The sequence below is a fragment of the Mycotypha africana genome, assembly GCF_025528875.1.
Source record: "Mycotypha africana strain NRRL 2978 chromosome Unknown BDF20scaffold_8, whole genome shotgun sequence".
In the NCBI taxonomy this organism is placed as follows: domain Eukaryota; kingdom Fungi; phylum Mucoromycota; class Mucoromycetes; order Mucorales; family Mycotyphaceae; genus Mycotypha; species Mycotypha africana.
Genome location: NW_026515732.1, coordinates 1,121,781 through 1,142,483, shown reverse-complemented (window position 1 = coordinate 1,142,483; position 20,703 = coordinate 1,121,781). Strand labels below are relative to the sequence as shown.

General features: G+C 40.8%; 10 protein-coding genes across 10 annotated transcripts; 5 read left to right on the top strand and 5 right to left on the bottom strand.

Moving 5' to 3' along the window:
• Window positions 1-764: 764 nt before the first annotated feature.
• BDF20DRAFT_915026 (putative diphthamide synthesis protein-domain-containing protein) lies at window positions 765-2,718 on the top strand (the record flags this gene model as incomplete). The annotated part of the gene is made up of 7 exons (XM_053084264.1): window positions 765-990; window positions 1,073-1,161; window positions 1,282-1,351; window positions 1,442-1,505; window positions 1,597-2,058; window positions 2,143-2,400; window positions 2,493-2,718. 7 exons carry the CDS (start codon window positions 765-767, stop codon window positions 2,716-2,718), a joined length of 1,395 nt encoding a protein of 464 aa, XP_052934270.1.
• A 906-nt stretch (window positions 2,719-3,624) lies between these two features.
• BDF20DRAFT_883242 (uncharacterized protein) lies at window positions 3,625-5,230 on the top strand. The gene is made up of 3 exons (XM_053081784.1): window positions 3,625-4,020; window positions 4,131-4,286; window positions 4,439-5,230. Exons 1-3 carry the CDS (start codon window positions 3,783-3,785, stop codon window positions 5,050-5,052), a joined length of 1,008 nt encoding a protein of 335 aa, XP_052934269.1. The 5' UTR covers window positions 3,625-3,782; the 3' UTR covers window positions 5,053-5,230.
• A 1,951-nt stretch (window positions 5,231-7,181) lies between these two features.
• Window positions 7,182-8,551, top strand: BDF20DRAFT_883238 (urate oxidase). The gene is made up of 3 exons (XM_053081783.1): window positions 7,182-7,323; window positions 7,397-7,469; window positions 7,554-8,551. Exons 1-3 carry the CDS (start codon window positions 7,216-7,218, stop codon window positions 8,273-8,275), a joined length of 903 nt encoding a protein of 300 aa, XP_052934268.1. The 5' UTR covers window positions 7,182-7,215; the 3' UTR covers window positions 8,276-8,551.
• BDF20DRAFT_883234 (uncharacterized protein) lies at window positions 8,507-9,058 on the bottom strand. The gene is made up of 3 exons (XM_053081782.1): window positions 8,882-9,058; window positions 8,710-8,774; window positions 8,507-8,647 (listed from the first exon to the last, which is right to left on the bottom strand). The coding sequence occupies exons 1-3, from the start codon at window positions 8,989-8,991 to the stop codon at window positions 8,550-8,552; spliced, it is 273 nt and encodes a 90-aa protein (XP_052934267.1). The 5' UTR covers window positions 8,992-9,058; the 3' UTR covers window positions 8,507-8,549.
• A 26-nt stretch (window positions 9,059-9,084) lies between these two features.
• On the top strand, window positions 9,085-10,140 carry BDF20DRAFT_883230 (mediator complex, subunit Med20). Its single transcript, XM_053081781.1, has 3 exons — window positions 9,085-9,135; window positions 9,214-9,760; window positions 9,854-10,140. The coding sequence occupies exons 1-3, from the start codon at window positions 9,122-9,124 to the stop codon at window positions 10,055-10,057; spliced, it is 765 nt and encodes a 254-aa protein (XP_052934266.1). The 5' UTR covers window positions 9,085-9,121; the 3' UTR covers window positions 10,058-10,140.
• Window positions 10,141-11,630, bottom strand: BDF20DRAFT_883229 (uncharacterized protein). Its single transcript, XM_053081780.1, has 5 exons — window positions 11,217-11,630; window positions 11,122-11,132; window positions 10,932-11,056; window positions 10,768-10,835; window positions 10,141-10,611 (listed from the first exon to the last, which is right to left on the bottom strand). Exons 1-5 carry the CDS (start codon window positions 11,357-11,359, stop codon window positions 10,221-10,223), a joined length of 738 nt encoding a protein of 245 aa, XP_052934265.1. The 5' UTR covers window positions 11,360-11,630; the 3' UTR covers window positions 10,141-10,220.
• Window positions 11,631-11,811: 181 nt separating this feature from the next.
• On the bottom strand, window positions 11,812-12,523 carry BDF20DRAFT_661257 (uncharacterized protein). Its single transcript, XM_053075972.1, has one exon. The coding sequence runs from the start codon at window positions 12,318-12,320 to the stop codon at window positions 11,853-11,855; it is 468 nt and encodes a 155-aa protein (XP_052934264.1). The 5' UTR covers window positions 12,321-12,523; the 3' UTR covers window positions 11,812-11,852.
• Window positions 12,524-14,723: 2,200 nt separating this feature from the next.
• BDF20DRAFT_883225 (uncharacterized protein) lies at window positions 14,724-16,113 on the top strand. Its single transcript, XM_053081779.1, has 2 exons — window positions 14,724-14,869; window positions 14,974-16,113. Exons 1-2 carry the CDS (start codon window positions 14,863-14,865, stop codon window positions 15,957-15,959), a joined length of 993 nt encoding a protein of 330 aa, XP_052934263.1. The 5' UTR covers window positions 14,724-14,862; the 3' UTR covers window positions 15,960-16,113.
• Window positions 16,114-16,145: 32 nt separating this feature from the next.
• On the bottom strand, window positions 16,146-16,862 carry BDF20DRAFT_883223 (ribonuclease E inhibitor RraA/Dimethylmenaquinone methyltransferase). Its single transcript, XM_053081778.1, has 2 exons — window positions 16,667-16,862; window positions 16,146-16,540 (listed from the first exon to the last, which is right to left on the bottom strand). The coding sequence occupies exons 1-2, from the start codon at window positions 16,757-16,759 to the stop codon at window positions 16,262-16,264; spliced, it is 372 nt and encodes a 123-aa protein (XP_052934262.1). The 5' UTR covers window positions 16,760-16,862; the 3' UTR covers window positions 16,146-16,261.
• Window positions 16,863-17,258: 396 nt separating this feature from the next.
• BDF20DRAFT_883217 (Fcf2 pre-rRNA processing-domain-containing protein) lies at window positions 17,259-18,920 on the bottom strand. The gene has a single exon (XM_053081777.1). It carries the CDS (start codon window positions 18,856-18,858, stop codon window positions 17,641-17,643), a length of 1,218 nt encoding a protein of 405 aa, XP_052934261.1. The 5' UTR covers window positions 18,859-18,920; the 3' UTR covers window positions 17,259-17,640.
• Window positions 18,921-20,703: the final 1,783 nt, after the last annotated feature.

The window sequence follows — 20,703 nt, the reverse complement described above, 5'->3', positions numbered from 1 at the left end:
TGTTGATAGAGGGTCGATGGACGATGGCACTTTCTTTTTTGACTCTCAGAAAATCCTACTCCCTCTCCATTCTGTCACACTTTCTTCAACACATGAAACACTTTGCTTTTAGACGGGGATCTGCCAGAAAACTTTACACTTAGTATCCAATACTTTTTGAATTTTAACGCACACACTCGTCGATTATGGATGGCAACGGAAGAGTGATTTGTCAAGTGTAGTATTGAAAGCACATAGTTCTCTAGGTCAAGAGAGGGAGCGTGGATCAATACATAGATATGTATTTGTTGACAGCTCCTTTCGCTCTTCAGTTGAGTAACGGTAAGTTAGCGTTTGCTTTTGATGACTTTATACTTTTCAGCTTTCCTGAGAAGCACCTATTGACTGCTGATCACTTGAGCAGTTCCCTAGTTGCCCTTTCTACAGTGTCACCGAAACATCGAGCCGCTTATGGCTCTTTAAGACTGGATGATCCCCCACCCCCTTCAAGATCTAAAAAAGATGCTCGACAGTAACTCGGGATTGGAAATTTTCTCATTGTTCCCAGAGATCGGCATAAATTGGATTTTGATGGGTGGTGGCTTGGGAGTTTGAAAATGCGCGCGCAAGGTGCAAAGTTACGCTTTTTTTTTTGCTGCCATTGAAAAAAAAAAAAAAAAAAAAAGAAAAAAAAAGCATTTTGACATTTACTTTTTCTGCATATTTTGTTTCAAACCACTTTTTCTCTTCACCTCCACGCAAAAATTAAAGATATTTTTTCCAACATGGATCAAGAAGAAGAACTTTATGTTAGGTCTGACGAGGATTCAAAGGCCTCTACGCCGATACCTGAAACTACAGAAACAGCAGGAGCATCCACATCAGCGACAACAACAGCAACAGCAGCCAAGCCCAAGCGTCCAAGAAAGCGTTTTGTTGGCAGAGCTCAACAAGCCGGCAAAGCACCCACGGGTGAAGGATCGATTGAGGAGGCTGCCGTGGGTTTTGCCCGTAATGAATTTCTAGAGAAAAACCATGGGTTGAGCTTCTTCCTCCAGCTAATCTTTTTTTCGAACGGAACGTGATTTTTTAGGAGCTCCAAGGAGCAGAACCAGCCGAGTGGCTAATCAGATTCCAGATGAGATCCTGAATGATCCTCTTTTGAATAAAGCTGTGGAGAGTGTGAGTAGAAAAAACAAAGAGAAGGCGTTGCGTGCAGAACGTCGAAGTTTTTTTTTTTTTTTTTTTTTTTTTTTTTTCTTGTACAGATTATTAATCCACGTCGTTTTGGAATGGGGATAGTTTCCTTCCAACTATAATTTTGAAATCCATAAAACAGTGTGGAGAGTTCGCAAATCAGGCGCCAAGAAAGGTAGATGAGGCAGACAAATACACAAAAACTTTGAAAAACACACACAGATGCTAACAGCGTCTGTTTCTCATCTTGATGATGATGATTTAGTCGCTCTTCAATTGCCTGAGGGTCTTTTGATGTTTGCCTGTTTGATTTCGGATATTCTTGAAGTGTAAATACAGAAATGAAAAGGGGGGTGGGGAGAGGTTTCTCGCACGCGGCGACGGAATAGCCTTCGATTGACGATTCCTTGATTATTTTAGATTTTGCAACACGGAAACATTGATTATGGGAGATGTGACGTACGGTGCGTGTTGTATTGATGATTACACAGCAAGAGCGCTTGGCTGCGATTTCCTCGTGCATTACGGCCACAGTTGCTTGGTGCCTGTCGATATCACAACGATTGAAACGCTGTACGTCTTTGTCGACATTGGTATTGACACACAGCACTTTGTCGCGACGGTCAAAAAGAATTTTGAAAAGGGCTCGCGCATCGTCCTCGTCAGCACGATCCAATTTGCAGCAGCTCTCCAAGCGGCCAAACCGCTCATCGACGAGGATTTCACCACCATCATCCCGCAATCCAAGCCTCTTTCACCGGGAGAACTCTTGGGATGTACATCGCCCATCATTAAAGATATGGATTATATCGTTTGTATTGGTGACGGTCGTTTCCACTTGGAATCCATGATGATTCATAATCCTGATTTACCCGCTTTCCTGTAAGTGATCAAGCCCCCAGCAGAGGTCGACCGAGTGGGAAAGACTCATCTACGCCCCCCCCCCTTTTTTTTTTTTTTTGCTAGATATGATCCTTACGGCAAGACATTTACGCGTGAAAGATACGACCACCAAGAGATGCATTCACTGCGTAAGCACGCTATTGCCCAGGCGAGTGAAGCCAAGAAATTTGGTCTTATTTTAGGAACGCTGGGTCGTCAGGGTAAACCTCAAATCATGCAGTATCTGGAAAAGGCTATCCATGATCAAGGAAAAGAATGTGTCAACGTACTTTTGTCAGAGATTTTCCCCGGTAAATTGGAAATGTTTGCTGATGTCGATGCGTAAGTGTGATTTTGAGTAGGAGAAACGGTGGGGGGGGGACAACAAAAAAAAGCAAGATAAACTAAAGAAAAAAAACCCTTCTCCTTCTTAGTTGGATACAAATTGCTTGTCCTCGTCTTTCCATCGATTGGGGTTATGCGTTCCCTAAGCCTCTTTTGACGCCCTATGAAGCTTCTGTCTGTCTAAGGAAAAGTGAGTGGCAAGACGTATACCCTATGGACTTTTATGCCAATGACAGTTTGGGTCCTTGGACACCCAATCACGGCAGAGGCACACCTCGTAAGAAGAAACCTGTGCCTGCCGTCGCTGCCCATTAAATAGGTAGATGAGATGAGCACCGCCCCGTCCATTTTTTTTTTTATTTTTTATTTTTTTTTGTACATAATAAAAGGGAAAAACTGAATGCATGTAGGTAGCTATTCATGCTGCTGCAGTAGTAGAGTCCAACTTGCAGAAAAAAGAATCCATTGAAGAAACAAGTGACTTTGTCTATCATTAAAAAAAAGGCAAGCCATGACAGGATCACTTTTCTAAAGTGATTCAGTAAAGGGGGGGGCGTGTAGAATGATAATGTGCCAAACAGATAGAAGAGGGCCTCCCTTTTTTCGCGTCCCCCACCCCTTGATGCTGCTTTTCTTTATTGATCACGTGGGTAAAAAAAGCGAAAGAAAAAGGGCTCATCCAAGGGCTCTTTCCACTCGGTGAAACAACAGATAGCAATACAACAAAAATAAGCAATTCTTTTACCAAACGGGGCAACGGAAAGGAACAAATTTAGATTTTTCATTTTTTGGGTTCACAGAAATTGGCACATGTCTATTCTATGAAAACGGGGGGAAGGTGACTACTCTTTTTTAGTCGAGTCGTTTTATCAGCTATTCGTGTTGGAGAAGGCTCTCTCCGTGAATAGATAAAGTAGAAAAAAGTCTTTTTTTTCTTTCTAACGAATGATAGTCAATACGTTTTTACCAAAGCTGCTCTTATCAGCTCTTGTGGATGAATGATAAAGATGCCATTCACAACGATAAAGAAGAAAAAAAGAAACATCAAAAGGCAAAACTACAAAGAATACGTGATATACGTTGGCTGTATTAACGGACCTTTTGAGTAGCTCAGACTAAGAGAAAAAAAAAAAGGGCCTTCATAGGATCCAAAAAAAAAAAATAAAAAATAAATAAATTCTGTTTGTATTTCATGATGATTGCAATTAACAAAAAGACATGCTCTCTTTTTTTTTTCTATTTCTTTATTCTTTCAAGCATCCACATCCTCTCTCTCTCTCTCTCTCTCTCTCTCTCTGTATTTCTTTCCTTTTCCTTTCTCTGAAATTGACTCCAAAGCAATCTATCAGCAACCCAGAACCCTTCTATAGATCAACGGAATGCTTTATACGGTTACACTCATCACCACCGTTTGCGCGTTTGTGCTATTGTTGCTGGTCAACCTGGGCACAACGTTTGATTCGAGCTTTTTACCAAAGATCTATTTGATTAAAGTCAACGAGTCGGTCACCCACCACTACATCACCTATGGCATCTATGATTCGTGTCTGTATAATAATACGCAGGATGCTCAGACACTGGTGTCGTGCACACCCAAAGCACCTGGTTACTCATTCGGTAAAGAGGGAGACGAGGGAGTGGGGGGGGTTCAAAAGAGAAAGATCCATGACGTTTTTTGAGGAGGTCTATTTTTCTAATCACAAAAAAGACATTGTCTTACAACATAGATGCTCGACAATTCGCAGAGCTTTGTGGGGCGAATATGGACGATGAAACATCCATCAAGATATATACAGATATACTGGACCGTATCAACCTAAAGATATTTCAAACAGCCGTCTTGATTCTACCCGCCCTGATCTTTGCTGTCATCGCTTTAGTGTGTAAAGTGACGTCCCCCCTCCCTGCCACACTTTCCCTTCTCTCCACCTCCCCCTCCCCCTTTTTTCCAAAAGTAAAAAAAAAATCATAATTAGAAAATTTCTCATTAGATGACTTACTTTTTTGTTTTCGCTGTCTCTCTTTACGCACACAGGTACACTCATTCTCCGTCAATATCGTCAAAACACCCTCACACCGTGGATAGGCGCCTTCAGTTCCTTACTGGGCTTTTTCTCGGGTGCAGCAGGTCTTGCATTGATCATGGCCACCTTCTGGAAGGGGCTTGACCTGTTGGAACAACGCATTGAAGGACTCTCGCATCAATGGGGACCCTCCATCTATTTGACAGGGATGGGTCTTGCTTGCTTGATCTTGTCTCTTGTCTGTTTCCTCCTCCGTCTCTGCACGCATCAGAGAAAGTCAGGTTCGACGCATAGCCGAGACACGCTTCAACTGTACGATTACGATAGGAGCCAACGTCACCATCAGCAACAGGCAGCCGCCGATGCCTACTCACCGTGGACAGCCCTCGACTCCTCCAGCCCGACACGGATGTTGGACCCTAGCCCTACAGCCCAAGGAACGTCACCACCGCCCATGAAGCAACGTGATAGTGGCTACGACTATGTGCATGCTATCACTACCTCTCCGATGGAATCACAACAGCCTTACCCTTCCTATCCACCCTACCAAGATCCGTATAGGCAACATCCTCCTTCTCCTCCTCATGCCTATTATCAACCCCCACCGACAGGCAACTATTTTTGATTTCTCCCTCTCCCATCAACAGTGGTGACAGCCTTCCATCCCACTCTGCTGCTGTTGTAGTATAAAATATACCTGCTCTTGTTTTTTCAACGCTAGTTGCCTTTAATAAAAAGAAAAGAAAGACATTGTTTCATCCTCCCCTTTCTATCATTGTGTAAGCTTCAGGTGTGTTTGTATTGTAAAAGAAAAAAAAAAGAAAAGAGAAGGACACGTTTAATGGACAGAGATGTATCTGTTTTGCTATCATTCAAACTTTATTCTAATCCCTATGGCTCCTTCTCCCTATGGGCTTTGTATGTTTCGTGGAAAAAAAATAAAATAAAGAAAAAAGAAAAAGTAGAAAAAGGGTTATCCTAGTAAGCGCGAAATAGTATATTTGAATATACCCAATACATGAAAGATCTTTTTTCATTATCCCATGGATTCGAAAGAGAAAAGTAAAAAACGTGCAAAAAAAAAAAAAAAAAAAAAAAAAAAAACGCCCTCTTTCCATCCAACATGAATTCACAGAAAATTTTAAGAATTGTTGATAGAAATCTCACTGGGAAACGGACGACTTGGCAAATCTCATGATTTTTTTATTTCCTTTTTCATCAAATGTAATACAATAAATAATCATCATTAGAATTTGTATTTTCAGGAACGGTGCTTGACTCGAAAAGGACAAGTGTCTATGCGTCTCTGTGTCGTCCTATCGATTCCTATCGACTTGTCATTTCTTTTGTACTCGGTAGACTTAAAGTAAGCCTTCCCTAAGCTCAGGCAGTGTGACCTTTGTTGACGCGTAAAAAAAGAGGGAGAGGCTATTGTTTTACAAGACGTTATTTTTGAATATAGACGTCCCAGCGTTTTGTGTGCCACGAGGGGAAAAAAAAAAAAAAAAGGTTGAGAGTTTACATTGTAGAATTGCATGAATAAAAAAACAAAAAAACAGATTCCCTTATTTTGAATATACTACAAGACCACCGTAGACGATCTGAACAATAGAGCTTATCTGTCACACGTAGACTTCAAACAGGAACGATGGACCGACCTGCTCCTCTGTCTCTATGGCCGTGAATAGTACTGATCCCTTGTTGAAAGATAGTTGTTGGATTGACTTGGGGGCAGGAATCACAGTGAGCGTATCTACATTGCTTCAAGTGGAGAGCTTCAAGAGACACTGATGATATCCCCTTTCCGAAAGTACCGATTCTTCAGATTACCACGTTTTCATTTTTTTGCTCTTCTCCTTTTATTACCCTATTTGGGGATATTCGAGGGGGGCGCAGAAAAAAAAAAAAAAAGGCCCGGAGTTTTGGTTTGATAAAGGGAAAAAACGAACCAAAATGCAGGAAAGAAAATACCCCACAATTTAGGTATTTTTCTTTTTTGACATGCTCAAAAAAGGTATGACGACATGTCTATTACAGGAAAGAAGAAAGAAGAAAGAGAAAGAAAAAAATAAAAAAAAAAGAAAGACTTGCCTATTCCACAAAAAAAAGTGGACAGCAGAAACGGCTTGGTTGATAACAACAGCCAACCCATGATTCATTGTTGAATCAATAGGGTAAAAAAAAAAAAAGGCTTTTGTTCGAAAAAGACGGGATCTCTTCAAAAAGAGATACGGTGCATTGGAGGGTTGGAAAGTCATTATTTGTTTATCCAAATATCACGCCACTTGCTCTGGTAAGGCTGGAAGGGCTTTCTTCATTATCCAAATTGTGATAATGAGGAAACCCTAATTTTTGAAAACTTCAATTCACACGAGAGCTCACCAGTCAAAGGATTTGGGAAGTTCTATATTAGCTATTCCTCTTATAGTAGTACACGTTTTAGAATTTGGGTTGTTTTTTTTTTTTTGTTTTTTTTTTTTTGCAAAATATACCAGTATATTTTTATTTTATTTTTTTTTTTCATTTTTTTGCCCTCATGGAGGGTGGTCGTACACGGACGCACTGGGAGAAATGGCCCGTCAATTTTCCAATGAACTATCTATCTTTCCTTAAACGAATTAAATTGGGGGATTTCCTAAATGAAAAAGTTCGGCTCGTTGATGTGTGGACCCACACATTAAAAATATTCTATATAAAAAGGGCCCTGTTGGATGCCCAATTTTTTTTTTTTTCTTCTTTTCTATATCAAATCAACTTTATTTGAATAATCAATCACCTTTTAACAACAATGGCCTACGAAAACGTTTACCTCAAGAAAGCTCGCTATGGTAAGGACCTCGTCCGCCTCTTGAGAGTCTACAGAGAAGAAAACATTCAACACTGTACCGAACTCACTGTAAGTTAAGAGCAGCCCGTCTTTTTGAACCAGGGGGGGGACACAGGAAACTCATCACTAATTCATTCAACAGGTCAGACTCTTGTTGGAAGGTGATATTGAAACCTCTTACACCAAGGCTGATAACTCTTGCGTTGTCACCACTGGTAAGTTGAGCAGCAACAACAACAACAGCAACAGCAACAAGACAAAGGGGGACTTACACTTGTTATTCTTTTTTCCCCTTCTAGATACTTGCAAGAACACAGTCAACGTCCTCGCCAAGCGCAGCCAAAACGTCGACAACATTGAAGTCTTTGCTCAAGAAATCACCACTCACGTTCTCAAGCAATACGCCCACATCTCTGGCGCTTTCGTTGACATTGTCAAGCACAAGTGGACCCGTTTGATTGTTGACGGTAAGCCTCATCCTCACTCCTTTGTCCGTGATGGTGAAGACATTCAAACCACCAGCGTCAAGCACTACCGTGCCGGTAACGAAGTCCACATCACCTCTGGTCTCGACAAGCTCCTTGTCCTCAAGACCACCGGTTCCGCTTTCCACGGTTACTACGTCGATGAATACACCACCCTCGAACCCACTTGGGACCGTATCTTCTCTACCTCTGTTGACTGCAAGTGGACCTTTGTCTCCAAGAACCCCGCTGTTCTCCGTGACATTGACTACAAGGCCATCCACGCTGGTGTCAAGCAAATCACCTGCGACACCTTTGCCAAGGATGACTCTGCTTCCGTCCAAGCTACTCTCTACCTCATGCAACAACAAATTCTCGCCAAGTTCCCCTCTGTTGCTGAAGTCTCCTATGCTTTGCCCAACAAGCACTACGTTGGTGTCGACATGAGCAAGTTCAACATTGACAACAAGGGTGCCAACATGCACGTCTACCACCCTCAAGCCGATCCTTCCGGTTACATTACCGCCACCGCTGCCCGCAAGGATGCCAAGTTGTAAAGGCCCCACTCTCTCTCTCTCTCTCTTTCCTCGCCCCTTTTTATTTATAACACATTTCTCTTTTTAAAGGGCCTCTACTCCAGGAGATAAGGCCTTTTCTTTTTTTTTCCCTCTCCCCCCCATTGACGAGAAAAAGCGTTTATCAATTGATCCCAAACTGTATTTTTAGTAAAATCGATTTTCAATGAATAAATAAATAAAAAAAAAAAAGGGGGGCATTTTTTGCTCCCCTTTTTTTTTGTTGAATAATAACTACACATTTTTTTTTTTTTTTTTATATTTTGTTGTTATTTTCTCTTTCTTGGAGTTCGCGAACACCTAAAGGCCGTACTGCTCTACCATCCGCTTTTCTTGGTTCTTCACCCAGCACCACTAGAAGAAAAACAAACAGTGAGTTTTCTACCTTTCCAACTGCTTGCTTTTCGTTGACTTACGACGCTTATATAATATCCATGAAGTGGCAACCACAAAAGGGGCCGACACGATAATCGTGGCTAATCTGCAAAGAGAAATGCATGGGTTGGCCTTTTTTTTTTTTTTTTTTTTTTTTTTCCTCATCTCGCCATTGCGATGCTTCATGTTGGGCATAGGAGTTCATCACATTACCTTTTTCCTGCGGGTGATAGTTTGTTGGCCATGATCAGTAGTGGATAAAAAGCAAAAAAAAAGAAACAAGGGGCAGAAAGAGAGCTCTCCCATCTCTCTCTTTTACCCATTTCCGGGGAAAGGGAATCTCATTGGCCAAGACCTTTTTTTTTTGAATTTTTGGCATCCTTTTTTTCTGGTTTTTTTTTTTTTTTTTTTTTTGGCTGGTATCCAAGATAATTTCGTTTCTTTTTCGTCATTATGGGTGTTACATGGTAAATGGGGGAAGATTTCCTTTGATTTCCTTTCTTTTTAGAGGGGTGAATTGAATTAACAGACCATCTATTGATTAGTCTGGTGCGATGGAAGAATGCGACTGGAATGCGTGACTTTACGTACATTGCTGAACATGTCACGAAAACGCTTCATGGCAAAAATACAGGACCTTGGTCTCTTTCCTTTAAAGTGTTTCGAGACATCAACTCACAAGGGATGCAACAGCAGCAAGCACCTCCACCCACACCGTCATCAACAACAACAACAACAAATACAACAACAACAACAACAACATCATCGTCACAACCCACACCCGCATCGTCATCACAGCCACCACCGTCCTTAAAATCACAACCCGCTTCCTCGCATGCGTATACCAAAGAGAGCAAACTACTGTATCAGGTCTCTTTAGCACAACAACCCAAACACGTCTATTGTATGGTGGAGGGCAGTGTGGTGATTGAGGCAGAAAAGGAGCTGGAACTGATTCTGTTACGATTAAAGAATCTATGGCAGTTGAGACAGAGCGTGACCATTGAAGGGACCAGTTATGACATTGGCGACTTTACATTGAGAGTAGCCAATATTTTACTAGGATCGACTTACAAAGGCTTACTATTAGAAGTAATGAATGTTCTCTTTATTCATACCCATGGGACACACACACTCTCTCTTAAGGAACGCGTACTCATAGGACTTTTTTTATTTTGAATATAGATTGAATATCATCCATGTTCCACGCCGAATAGGACGCGTCAGTTATTGGAAGAGTTTATCGCATCGATTGTACCCTCTTCAGCACAATTATCCTGCGAATATGAATACAACTTTGAACAAGTAGGACTGAGTGGTCATGAATTCACCATTGCTCACACCAGTTACCAATATATGCATCTCTTTAGAAATGACGGCCTTTTTTAAAACAATAAATACCCCCTCACCCTCCCCACGATCCGATGAGAAAAGAAATAAAAATGCCAATGGGGTTTTTTTTTTTGTATCACTGTCATTCGTAGGATGAAGACCCTACATCTCTTTTGTGTTGGGGTTGAACAAGAGGTTTTAAAAAATAAAAAAGAATTATCTAAATGAAAGCAGACACCATCACCATCATCATGGCACACACAAAGAAGTCTGTCATGGAGGTGGTGCGACTACCTGCACTGAGAGTGGGAATAGGCGTGGTAGAAGCAGACACTGTACCACGAGGGGTATTCTGACTGATGCTGCTCGCCACCGATACCGCGGAAGGAAGAGGTGTAGATGCAGAAGAGGAAAGAAGAGTAGTAGCAGCAGCAGCCGTCGTAGGTACGGGAAGGACCGCTGTGGGAGGCATCGTAGCTGAAGCTGTCGTAGTAGCAGAAGCTGTCGTAGCAGAAGCTGTCGTAGCTGAAGGGAGGGCAGAATCAAACGGTTTAGTGACGACCTCTCCCGTGCTTCCAGTGACAGTAAAGGCGCTCGAATAAGTAGTACCACTGTAGAGGGAAAAAAAATAAAAAAAAATGGAATCACATGTTGGCTATTTTTTCTGGAAGAGCTAACTGCGTCTACGTGTGTGTACACACACACACACACACACACACACACACACACACACACACACACACATATACGTGAGATGGTTTACTTACGCAACACCGTCTTTTGTATAGTCAATCTTAAAGGCAAAGGTAGCCTTTTGTGGAAGATCAGCAGGGACCTAAAACGAGCAGAAAACAATAAGCATTAAAATTAAGGTTCAACCCTTTCCTTCTATGGTGATGGAGCACGTTTTCCAACAGGTGACGAACTGTACCTTCCATTCATATTCACCGTCAGATCCTTCAATAGTAAAAGTGTAATCCGTGGGGAGCATCGTCGTAGCAGAAGTACCCGTGATGACAGTCACCGTTGCTTTTGTATCTAAACCATTGATCCAAGCTACCACAAAGCTATTTAGAAGAAAATGAACGATGCATTCATAGACTGCATGGGCCCAAACTTACTGATAGTGACTCTAGAACATTAAAAAAAACCAACAAAAACCAGCGTCAACCGTGCTCTTCTTTCATGGCCAAAAGACCCTATTTGTATCACTTACGATTCTCCAGCTGCCAAGGAACTCCCTTGAATGGGATGGGTGAGATAGAAAGGCGCATTGGCACCGGTGGCTGCTTGGCCCACGACAGTAGCGATCAAAACAAACAAGGTCGTAAGAAATGGGGTCAGACTGTTCAACTTCATTGCGTGGATAATCGGGTGGGATGGACGAAAAGAAGCTTAAAGGAAGGGCGGGGGCGAAAAGAAGGAAACGAAATGAAAGCAAATGGATGAAAAGTCAATTTATAGACAAAAACAAACGACTCTTTATGAGCATGAGTGGGAGAAATGAAAGAAAAAAGGGAAAACCTCCACTCTACAAGTGCTAGGTTGCACCCTCCTTAACACAATTCTCTATTGTCCTCCTCCTTCTCCCCCCAGAGCAGACGAATTTCTTTTTGTACGTTTCGAAATGTTGCCATGGCAAACCCGCCCCCCCCCCCACCACGTCGCTTCAAATGTATTCTTACCACGATCTAAAGTGTTTTATTAGGAAAGGTTGTCCCATCGTGACGACGCGTTCTATTCTCTTGGCATTCTTTTTTCCTGGGTAAACAAAAACCATGTGAAAAAAGAAAAGAGTAGGTTTCCCAAAGGGATTTTCTTTCCATGGTGGGTTCATTTCCCATTGACGTTGTCACACAGGGCTACCCATGGAGGATAGGTATTGTTTTTTTTTAAAAAAAAACCACGTCCATTGGCCCCACGAAGGACACTTTAGAGTGTACAGATCTTCCCCCGCACTCCCCCAACATGAGTGATCATCAAGATTTTCAGGTACAACCCACCGTTCCTCATTTTTCAGCATTGGATGGGAAGCCAAGTCCGACACCAAGTAGCAGCAACCCTCCATGTTGGGTTGTTCGTTCATGGTCAGTGCCGTCCTCTCCGTTCCCTGAGCCATGTTGTGGTGCAAGTAGCCATTTGGGTTCACATGTCCATGTTGCGCGCCGTGCCTGCCCATTGGGGTCATGGAGGAGGGTGAAACATGGAAATTGGAAATTGGAATGGCAATGGATACGGGGCTGTTGAGCGTAAGTCTCAGGTCGTCGCTCGAATATTTACCATAGCAGCCTTTGACAACAAAAAAAAGATACGTCTTCATCGCCCTCGTGTATTTGCGTTTTGGCGCTGTGAGACGTGTTCTTTTGGGCTCTCTTTTTTTATGTCCTATTGATGTTCCGATACAGAAGCAATGTCAATGGAAAGAAACCCTATCCTAACAAGTACGAATGATTGAAAAATAAATAAATCCTCGACACTCCGTCACATGTTTTCTCTCTTTCCGTTCGATTTCCTTCATCCCCAAGTTTCCCTTTGAACAAAATGAGTCTTTACGTTACATGGTTGTTCTACTACACTACTGCCTACAAACAATCTATCTTATTCTCCATTCTCTATTATGTAATGACGGTAGCGGAGAAAGAAGGTTATAAAAAAAAAAGGTTCCATTGCTTTCAGCCTTTGCTTACGTGAGTATGAATAAGCTCTGTTCTTTCACAACACATCATTCAATTGATTAGACGGAAAAGAGATAAAAAGGATGACAGCATCAAGGTGGTTTGGCAACAAGTGTAAATGAAGTTGTTGTGTGCTATTGAAAACTTTGATGAACGACGACGATGACGATGAGGATGAAACAAAACAAACCTCAAGCAGAAAAAAAAAAGGGGGGGGGTGTCATTTGCTGTCATGGATATCCTACATAAGAAAACGGTTAAATTTGTTCTGCGGGTAATGTACCTTTTTTTTTTTTTTTTTCTAAATGACTTTCCAATGCTACTACTGCTGCTGTACTTTCTGTGCCTGTCGCACTCACTACCTGAATGGTTTTTTTTTTTTTTTTTTTTTTTTTTTTTTTTGGTAGGTAAAGGCGCTTATTTAGGTCAGGTCAAGGCTATGTCTCATGGTGTAACGTTTATGCTTTTTTACGCCATTGTACATTTTTGTCAAATGCAATGTTTGTAGGACAATGGTTTTTTTAATGTTTTGTTTTTTTTTTAAAGTTAAATGAAATGCAAGAGAATGTATGGATTGACGACAATTCTAAATTTGTCATTGATTGTATTGAATTGTATACTTTTGGTAGTCACACAATAAACAATCAAAGGGGTGTGTGTGTGTGTGTATGTGTGTGCCTATTAATACAAAACATATACATAGAGTCATTCACGTTAGATGATAGCGCACAGCTTGACAACATTTCATCTTGTACCATAGAAACGTGAATTTTCTTTTATTTGTTTGTGCATAAAACCAAAAAAAAAAAAGATATTTACGCGTTTTCCTTTACTCCTATTTACAGGTACGCAACTCACTCACTCACTCACACATTAGCACCCACGCACGTACACACACACACACACACACACCTTTGATTCATTTCGACAACAAAAAAAGACGCATGGATGAACTTGTTTTTCCCCGGCAAAAAGGCCGGGATATGAACTTTGACAGCTGTAAGTCAAAAAAAAAAAAAAAAAAAACCAAAAAAAAACAAGACAACTCAAGCAAACCGTATCTGGACAACAAGTTAAAAATAAACAAATAAAAAAAGGCACACACCTACATCCACCCATTGACGCACCCACCCACACACACTCACTCACTCACACACGCTACGTTTATATTTATATATGCTTACACACTCCCCTCCGTTCTTCCACTACAGCATAAAGGAATGCACTAAAAAAAATAAATAAATGAACCTCATTTTTCATTTGCCATTTTTCCTCCAATCAAAAACAAAAGATAGAGCACTCTTATTTATTATAAAAAAAAAGAAAAAGAAAAAAGGAGGCCTTGACCCGTTGAGATACACAATCACTCACTCACTCACTTACTTTTCTGTCCTTTTTTTAAAATGCCAAAAATTGATCTCCACATGGTTTGACAGCATTTTCAACAACGTGAAAAAAAGGGTAAATTTAGACAGCCGCATAAAAAAAGCTTATTCGCTAGTAAAACGACCGCCACTTTCTTTTTTCTATATTTAAAATCGAGTCTATAAAAATTACAATATATTGTCCTATTATCACACATTTGTTTTATTATATTGATATAATAAACGGAAAAGAGCAAAAAGAGAGACAGGATAGACATTCGATTAGAAAAATAAACAGTGACCATAGCAGTCCATCTGCAGAATGTGTTGTTAACTGGTTTTTGCATACATACAAAAAAAAAAAAAAAAAAAGAAAGAGTCAGCTTATATTTAGTAAGGTTTATTTTTATTTTGTTGTTGTTGTTAAGGACGCTGTATCTTGTTTTGATTTTAGACTTTATATTTTTGTTGTTATTGTTGCCTTTTCTAGATCAACCTTTTCTTTTTTTTTTTTTTTTTTTTTTTTTTTCCTTGTTTTTTTGCATGTATAAAAAGGGACTCTGAAAAGCGAATGGTCCTATTTTTTTTCCCATTTTTGAATTCTTCATAAAATAATATTTATTCCTTTTCATATACCAATTTATTACAATTACTTTTTTTTTTTTTTTTTCCTTTTCCCTCTTTACAATATATAAAAAATAATTCCTTTTCTTTTCCCCTTTTTTCTGCTCTTTTTAACAATTTCTATTCCGCAACCGCCAAATCACATTTAAACACGCCTTTTTTACAACAACAACAACAACAACAACAAACATAATACAAAATGAAGGGTATGACATAGAGCTTATCAATCATTGGGAGAAAAAAAAAAAAAGCGCAACGTGTCCCTCGACTGACAACATTTTTTTTTTTTTTTTTTTTCCCTCCTTTATAGTATCCGACTTGCTTAATCCTGTGCCTAGCACACCTGCCATGGTCACTCCTATGCCTACGAGAAAACATCAATGCCAGCGCTCAAGATGTATTTCTTCACCCGCATTATCGTCTACCATAGCAGCAGCGTCACCCTCTTTGGATACTGTGAGATCTTTGTCGTATCCTCCTACCCACCTCGACCATCCTATGATTGGCAAACCACGCAGTCGATTTTCCGAATATGAAGACAACATTATCCGTCAAGGCGTGGCTCAAAGGTTAACATGGGGACAAATCTCTGATTTACTACCGCATCGTAAACGTGCCACCTGTTTCAATCGTTATCGAACGTTGCAAGGCATCAGAAAATCGCGTAAATTAAGCAGTAGCAACAACAACAACAACAACAACAGTAATATCAACAACAGCCATAGTCCCATTCCGTTGACATCGACTTTATCCACCACGTCTTCCGAAGCCAGTTCACCCGAGATGACCTCGAGTCCAACAAGTCCCGTTCCCTCTTGTTTCAATGGACCTAGAACACCACCACCACCCCCCTCGCGTCATACGTATCCACCCATTGCCACGGCTTCCACTTTACCTTCTTCTGATAACGCCTCTCCTTTCCAGTGGTTCAATTCCTCAGCTGATATCATTTACGATAAAGAACCACACACCTCCTCGTTACCACTACCATCACCACCACCACGACGATCCTTATCGCCGCCCTCGCACACAACGGCTCGTTCTCCCTCTATGACCACTGTTCGATTTTCTTCAGCATTATATCCACGTCATTTTCATGACCCTATGACCAGCAACAGCAGTAGTATCAGTAGGATCGACTCTTCTTGTTCTTTTTCAAATGAAGCAGATATCTTGGTCAAAAGAAGGAGACTGCCGTCATTACATTACCCATCTCAACCTCAGCATTCACTTCACTACCATCCACGTCATTCTGTTCGTGACATGAGAACACCTCAGCCTTTCTACCCTCTTTAACACGATCGATATCCCTCCACCACTCCACCTTGAAAAAATGATTCCCCTCTTTTAAATAAACGCGTTTATTCTATATCACCTTTCCCGCTTTACCGAAAAAAAAAAAAAGTCAATAAATCAAATCCATTCATCCATCCATCATGTGAAACCCACCTTTTCATAAATTAAATATTAAATTAAAAAATAGGGTTTTTCTTTTTCCTTTATTCAAGTGAAAATGGTTCATTCATACATTCAACATCTAGACGCGTCTTTTTTTTTTTTTTTTTAATTCAAACCAATGAAACACACAGAATGTTTCTCTAATTTCCTCTGTATTTCTTGAAAGTTTCTTTGACGCCTTTGCCTTCCTTGAGTGCTTGCATGCACTGGTCGTCAATAGCTACGTATTTCTCGCAATTGGCCACAATCGCATCGATCATGTCCCTAGGCACGCACACCACGCCATCCACATCCGCCACCAGGATATCTCCAGGATGAACCACCACGGGCGATTCACGAGACAAAGTGATGGGCACTTGTATCTCAGACGGGCGTACAAAAGCATTTTGAGGTAAAATGGAATGAGAACGAGCAAAGACCTAGTGGATCAAGAGCAAGGAAGCCAAAAGCCACGGCCATGTGTGAGAAAGGGGCAGGGGCGCGGGAAAGACCCCCCATGCCATGCACGGGCATCCATACACAACAACTCATGGGTGTTTTCTTACCGGGAATTGCATTTCTCTGTGCTCGTTCAAATCACGCACTCGGCCATCAATCACAACGCCTAGACATCCTTTGGCTTTGGCTCTAGCGGACATTAAACCTCCCCAGACAGCATTTTTAACGTCTTTTTATAGGTCATCCTCATCTATTGCATCAGCCTTTGTTTCTTGTGCTTTCTCTTTTTTCTCAAAAAAAAAAAAAAAAAAAAAACTTACGAGGGGGTGCTGAAATACATAGAATGGAGCCTTCTTCTGCTGCATCGGCCTAACAAAAAATGCATCGTGTTAAAACATCTCAAGTGTAATGTGTGTGTGTGTGTGTGTGTGTGTGTGTGCCTGAAAAAATAGGGATTCACTTTACAAAATGTTCGGTTGGGGTTGGAGCTCCGGTATCTGACTTTTCTACCATCTATACAAATGACACACACAATACAAAGAGATGTTTTATCACTTTTCCATCCACCTCAAAAGTCGTACTTTTGTTCTTTTTACCTTGACGGTAAAGGCAGGTCCAACGATACGTGTCTCTCCTTCACAATAAGTAGGTGACCACAACTCAATATCAGGAATGTATCCTGCCCAAGGACCTTTACCTAGCTTGATCATAGCATCGGCAATCTAGACATAAAGACGACGGTCAACAGACAACACACATCGGGTTGGATAGGCAAAATGACATGTTTATACTTTACTTCACAAGTGGAGAACCGTTTTAAAGCCTGCAACGCCATTTTCGTTTTTTCTTTCATCAAGGGAAAAAAAAGAAAGATGAATTCGGTGACAGTGGAGTTGTTGTTTTTAAAAAAAAAAAAGGCGGGGTTAGGCTTCATTTAAAAAGAAATGACGATTGTACGACAAGAGAATAGACTGGCTTTTTTTTATTATTGAATGAGAAACGTTGGTATCATGAATGTTTTATATACATAGCTACGTGGTTGTGGTTGTGGAGTGGGTTGTCATCGTCCACGGATAAAGATCTATTTAGCCCATTGTCTTTTGGCCTTTAATTTCTTGAAATGCTTCTTGCCTCCGCTATTGGACTTTTCTTGCACTTCGCTGTATTTACGCTTGTAATATTGCTTTGATTCTTCGTTCGCTAACAACTCGTCCACAATCGTCTGTTTACGTTCCTTCTTGTTCAAACGGGCTGAATAAAACTCTGTGGGTCCCTCAACGATGGTACCAATCTGGAAATACTTGGGATCGGATCGCTTTCCCATCTTTTTATAGTGTCTCTTACGATCTAAAATGTGACGCATTTTCAATACTTGAAGGTCTCGCTTGACTTCCTCGGTGATTTCTGCTTTGGGCATATCGAACCATGCTTTTCCTGTTGTCTTTTCTCTTTCGGCCTGACGCTGCTTCTTGGTCATGAACGTTTCGTCGTCTTTCGTCGATTTCACCACCACAGAAGCCTTTTTGGATGCTTTCTCCTTTGGATCCACAAAAGCCACGGCCTCAGGGACCAGTTTGGGTCGACCTGCATTTTTGTCTGCTTTGATATAGAGTTCGTCTTTTGTCGAAAGACCGGCGTCCAATTTGAGATGGCGTGTATCAAGGTGGGCTAATCCATTATCATCGGGTGTGCTGTCAACGTCAATGGTTTCTGACTTTTTGGCCAACATGGCTTGTTGCGCTTTGTTGAGTAATTCATCCAGGTCTTCTTCTTCTTCTGCTTCTTCTTCTTCTTCTTCTTCATCCTCATCCTCATCCTCATCTTTGTCCTCCGCTGTGTCATCACCGTCATCGGATTCAGAATCACTACTGCTATCCGACGTACTCTCAGCATCACTCTGCACCGTTGGCTGTTCTGCTGTGTCCTTTACTGTTTCTTCTTTGTCTGTTTCAATACTCTCTTTTTCTTGTTCGCTTTCAGCATCTTTACTGTCTCCAGCCAGCTCCTTCTCCAATGGAGAGGCATCCCATGTCATTGCTTCGTCTGTAAGACCAGCATCCTCCTCCGCCTCTTCTTGCTGTCCAGCTGAACTTTCGGCCGAGGAGCCTGTCTCCTTGGCTGTCTTTCTTTTATTACTTTCTCGTTTCCCCGTTGTTTTCGTCTGGGTCTTTGTTGCTATTGTTGGAGTTGCCCTGGCAATGTCTTCTAGGCTCAAACTCGTAAGATCATCGAGATCGATCTTTTGGTGTGTTTCTTGTTCAAGTTGTCTTCGTTGAGACCGAGTTAATCTGCCAGTCATTGTCAAACTTTTTTTTTTTTTCTTTTTTTACAATCAATGAAAGGCCAATCTCTCTTTTGACGGCTTTGGTTTTTGGGTTCAGAAAAAAAAAAAAAAAAAAAAAAAAGCAGCAGTCTAGCAAAGAGTCACACGGCAAAAAAACAAATGAAAACCCTATAAAAAAAACTTTTTTTCTTTTCTTTTTTTTTTTTTTTCTCTTCAAGGCACTTTCGAAGCTTCTTTAGTTTTAATCCTCATATGTCTAGAGAAGTCAAACTGTAGCCAAGATCCCTTATACGAATCATCTAACAAAAAACGAAAAAAATAAATCTTGGACACACTTTTTTGAGGGCAAACCGCTTAGAAAAAGAAAAAAAAGAAAAATCAACTGAAAAGAGCCCCTCCTCTTAAGACGGCTCCCATTTTGTCTGTGCGTATGTGTGTGGTGATTTATTTTTGTTTAATTTTTTTAAAGCATGAAAACGACACACATTGGAGGAAACAAGGCAGGACATACATACAATGGGGACTGCTTTGATAAGAACTTTTTTCATTTTTATTTTCTATTGTAAAAAAAACCATGTAATATAAAATTGGCGGTGATATGGTTATGCCTCAGGTTATGGATACATAGTATCTACCCTAGGCTTAGGAATATATCATCCAGAAAGTTCGAGAGCTAACAGCCCCCCGTCACCGAACTTGGCCCGAAAGCCTCGCTCAAGGATCCAGGTTTATACCATCAGCCCATACTTCGAACAATCACTTTTTCGAGCTTGAGCCATCTGAGAGTCATACGTAGACCTAATCGGACGAAAACATCCTCTACGCCTCGGTGCGATGACGTTCATTTTTTTTCAGAGAAAAATGGCAAGCATTGTATAAAGAAAAAAGAAAAAAAAAAAAAACTATGAAAACTCAAGAAACGCTCTTTATATAGATTTTTTTCTGACGGGGCAAAATAAAAAAAAAAAAATTTTCTGTCTACCGAACGTGACTGAAGAAGAACAAAAAAGAGCCATAGAAATTTTTCCATGGCCCAATGACGCTAGAGCGGTTCATAAAAAATGTGGACGGTTTGAGAAATACTGCTTTTCTCTTATCCACCCTCTCATGGTCATCGTTACCCGTTTAGAAATAGAAATGCGCCAGAATGCGCCAAATGGCCCAGGTGTGTTTTATCTTGATTTAATAAAGGCACGTTCTGTTCGTTTGTTTGTTCCACCTAAAGCTTGTTGATGTGCATGAAAAGTCGCATTCCGCATTTCGTACAACCTTCCGGATATCTGTCTTTTTTTTTTTTACTGTTCACCCTTTCATGGTGACGAAGCGCGCGGATGGTGGAAAGGGATCCATTTTCTTTACAGCCTTAAGCGAGAAACAAAAAGTGAGTCCCCTCTCCATGCGTATTCAAAATCATCCTTTGTGCATTCTTTACAAAAAGAGTGATGTGCATTGGCTCTCTCTGTATGAAGAATGAGACGTACACAAACGACTACGTGTTGACAATAGAGAAAAAGATAAATTCATACATGCACGCGCCATCACTATCAAAGGGCTTATTTTTGCCTTTGAAAATTTTGGGCATTTGATAAAAAATATCACTCTTTTAGAAAGCCCTCGTTTATGATTCTATCCAATCATAACGTAGCATAATTTACCGCTGGAAAGCATGGAATGCAACGCAAAGGCAGCTCAATTTTCATTCCTTTTGTAACTTTTTGTTTTTTGTTTTTTTTTTTCCCCGTTTCTCTTTATTTTTTCTGTTGATGAACGTTTCGTCTTGTTGAAAATAACCTATATCATTCTACATATTTATATCCCTGAAAAAGTGAAAGCCAGCTTGTATATTAGTTTAAAGTCTCG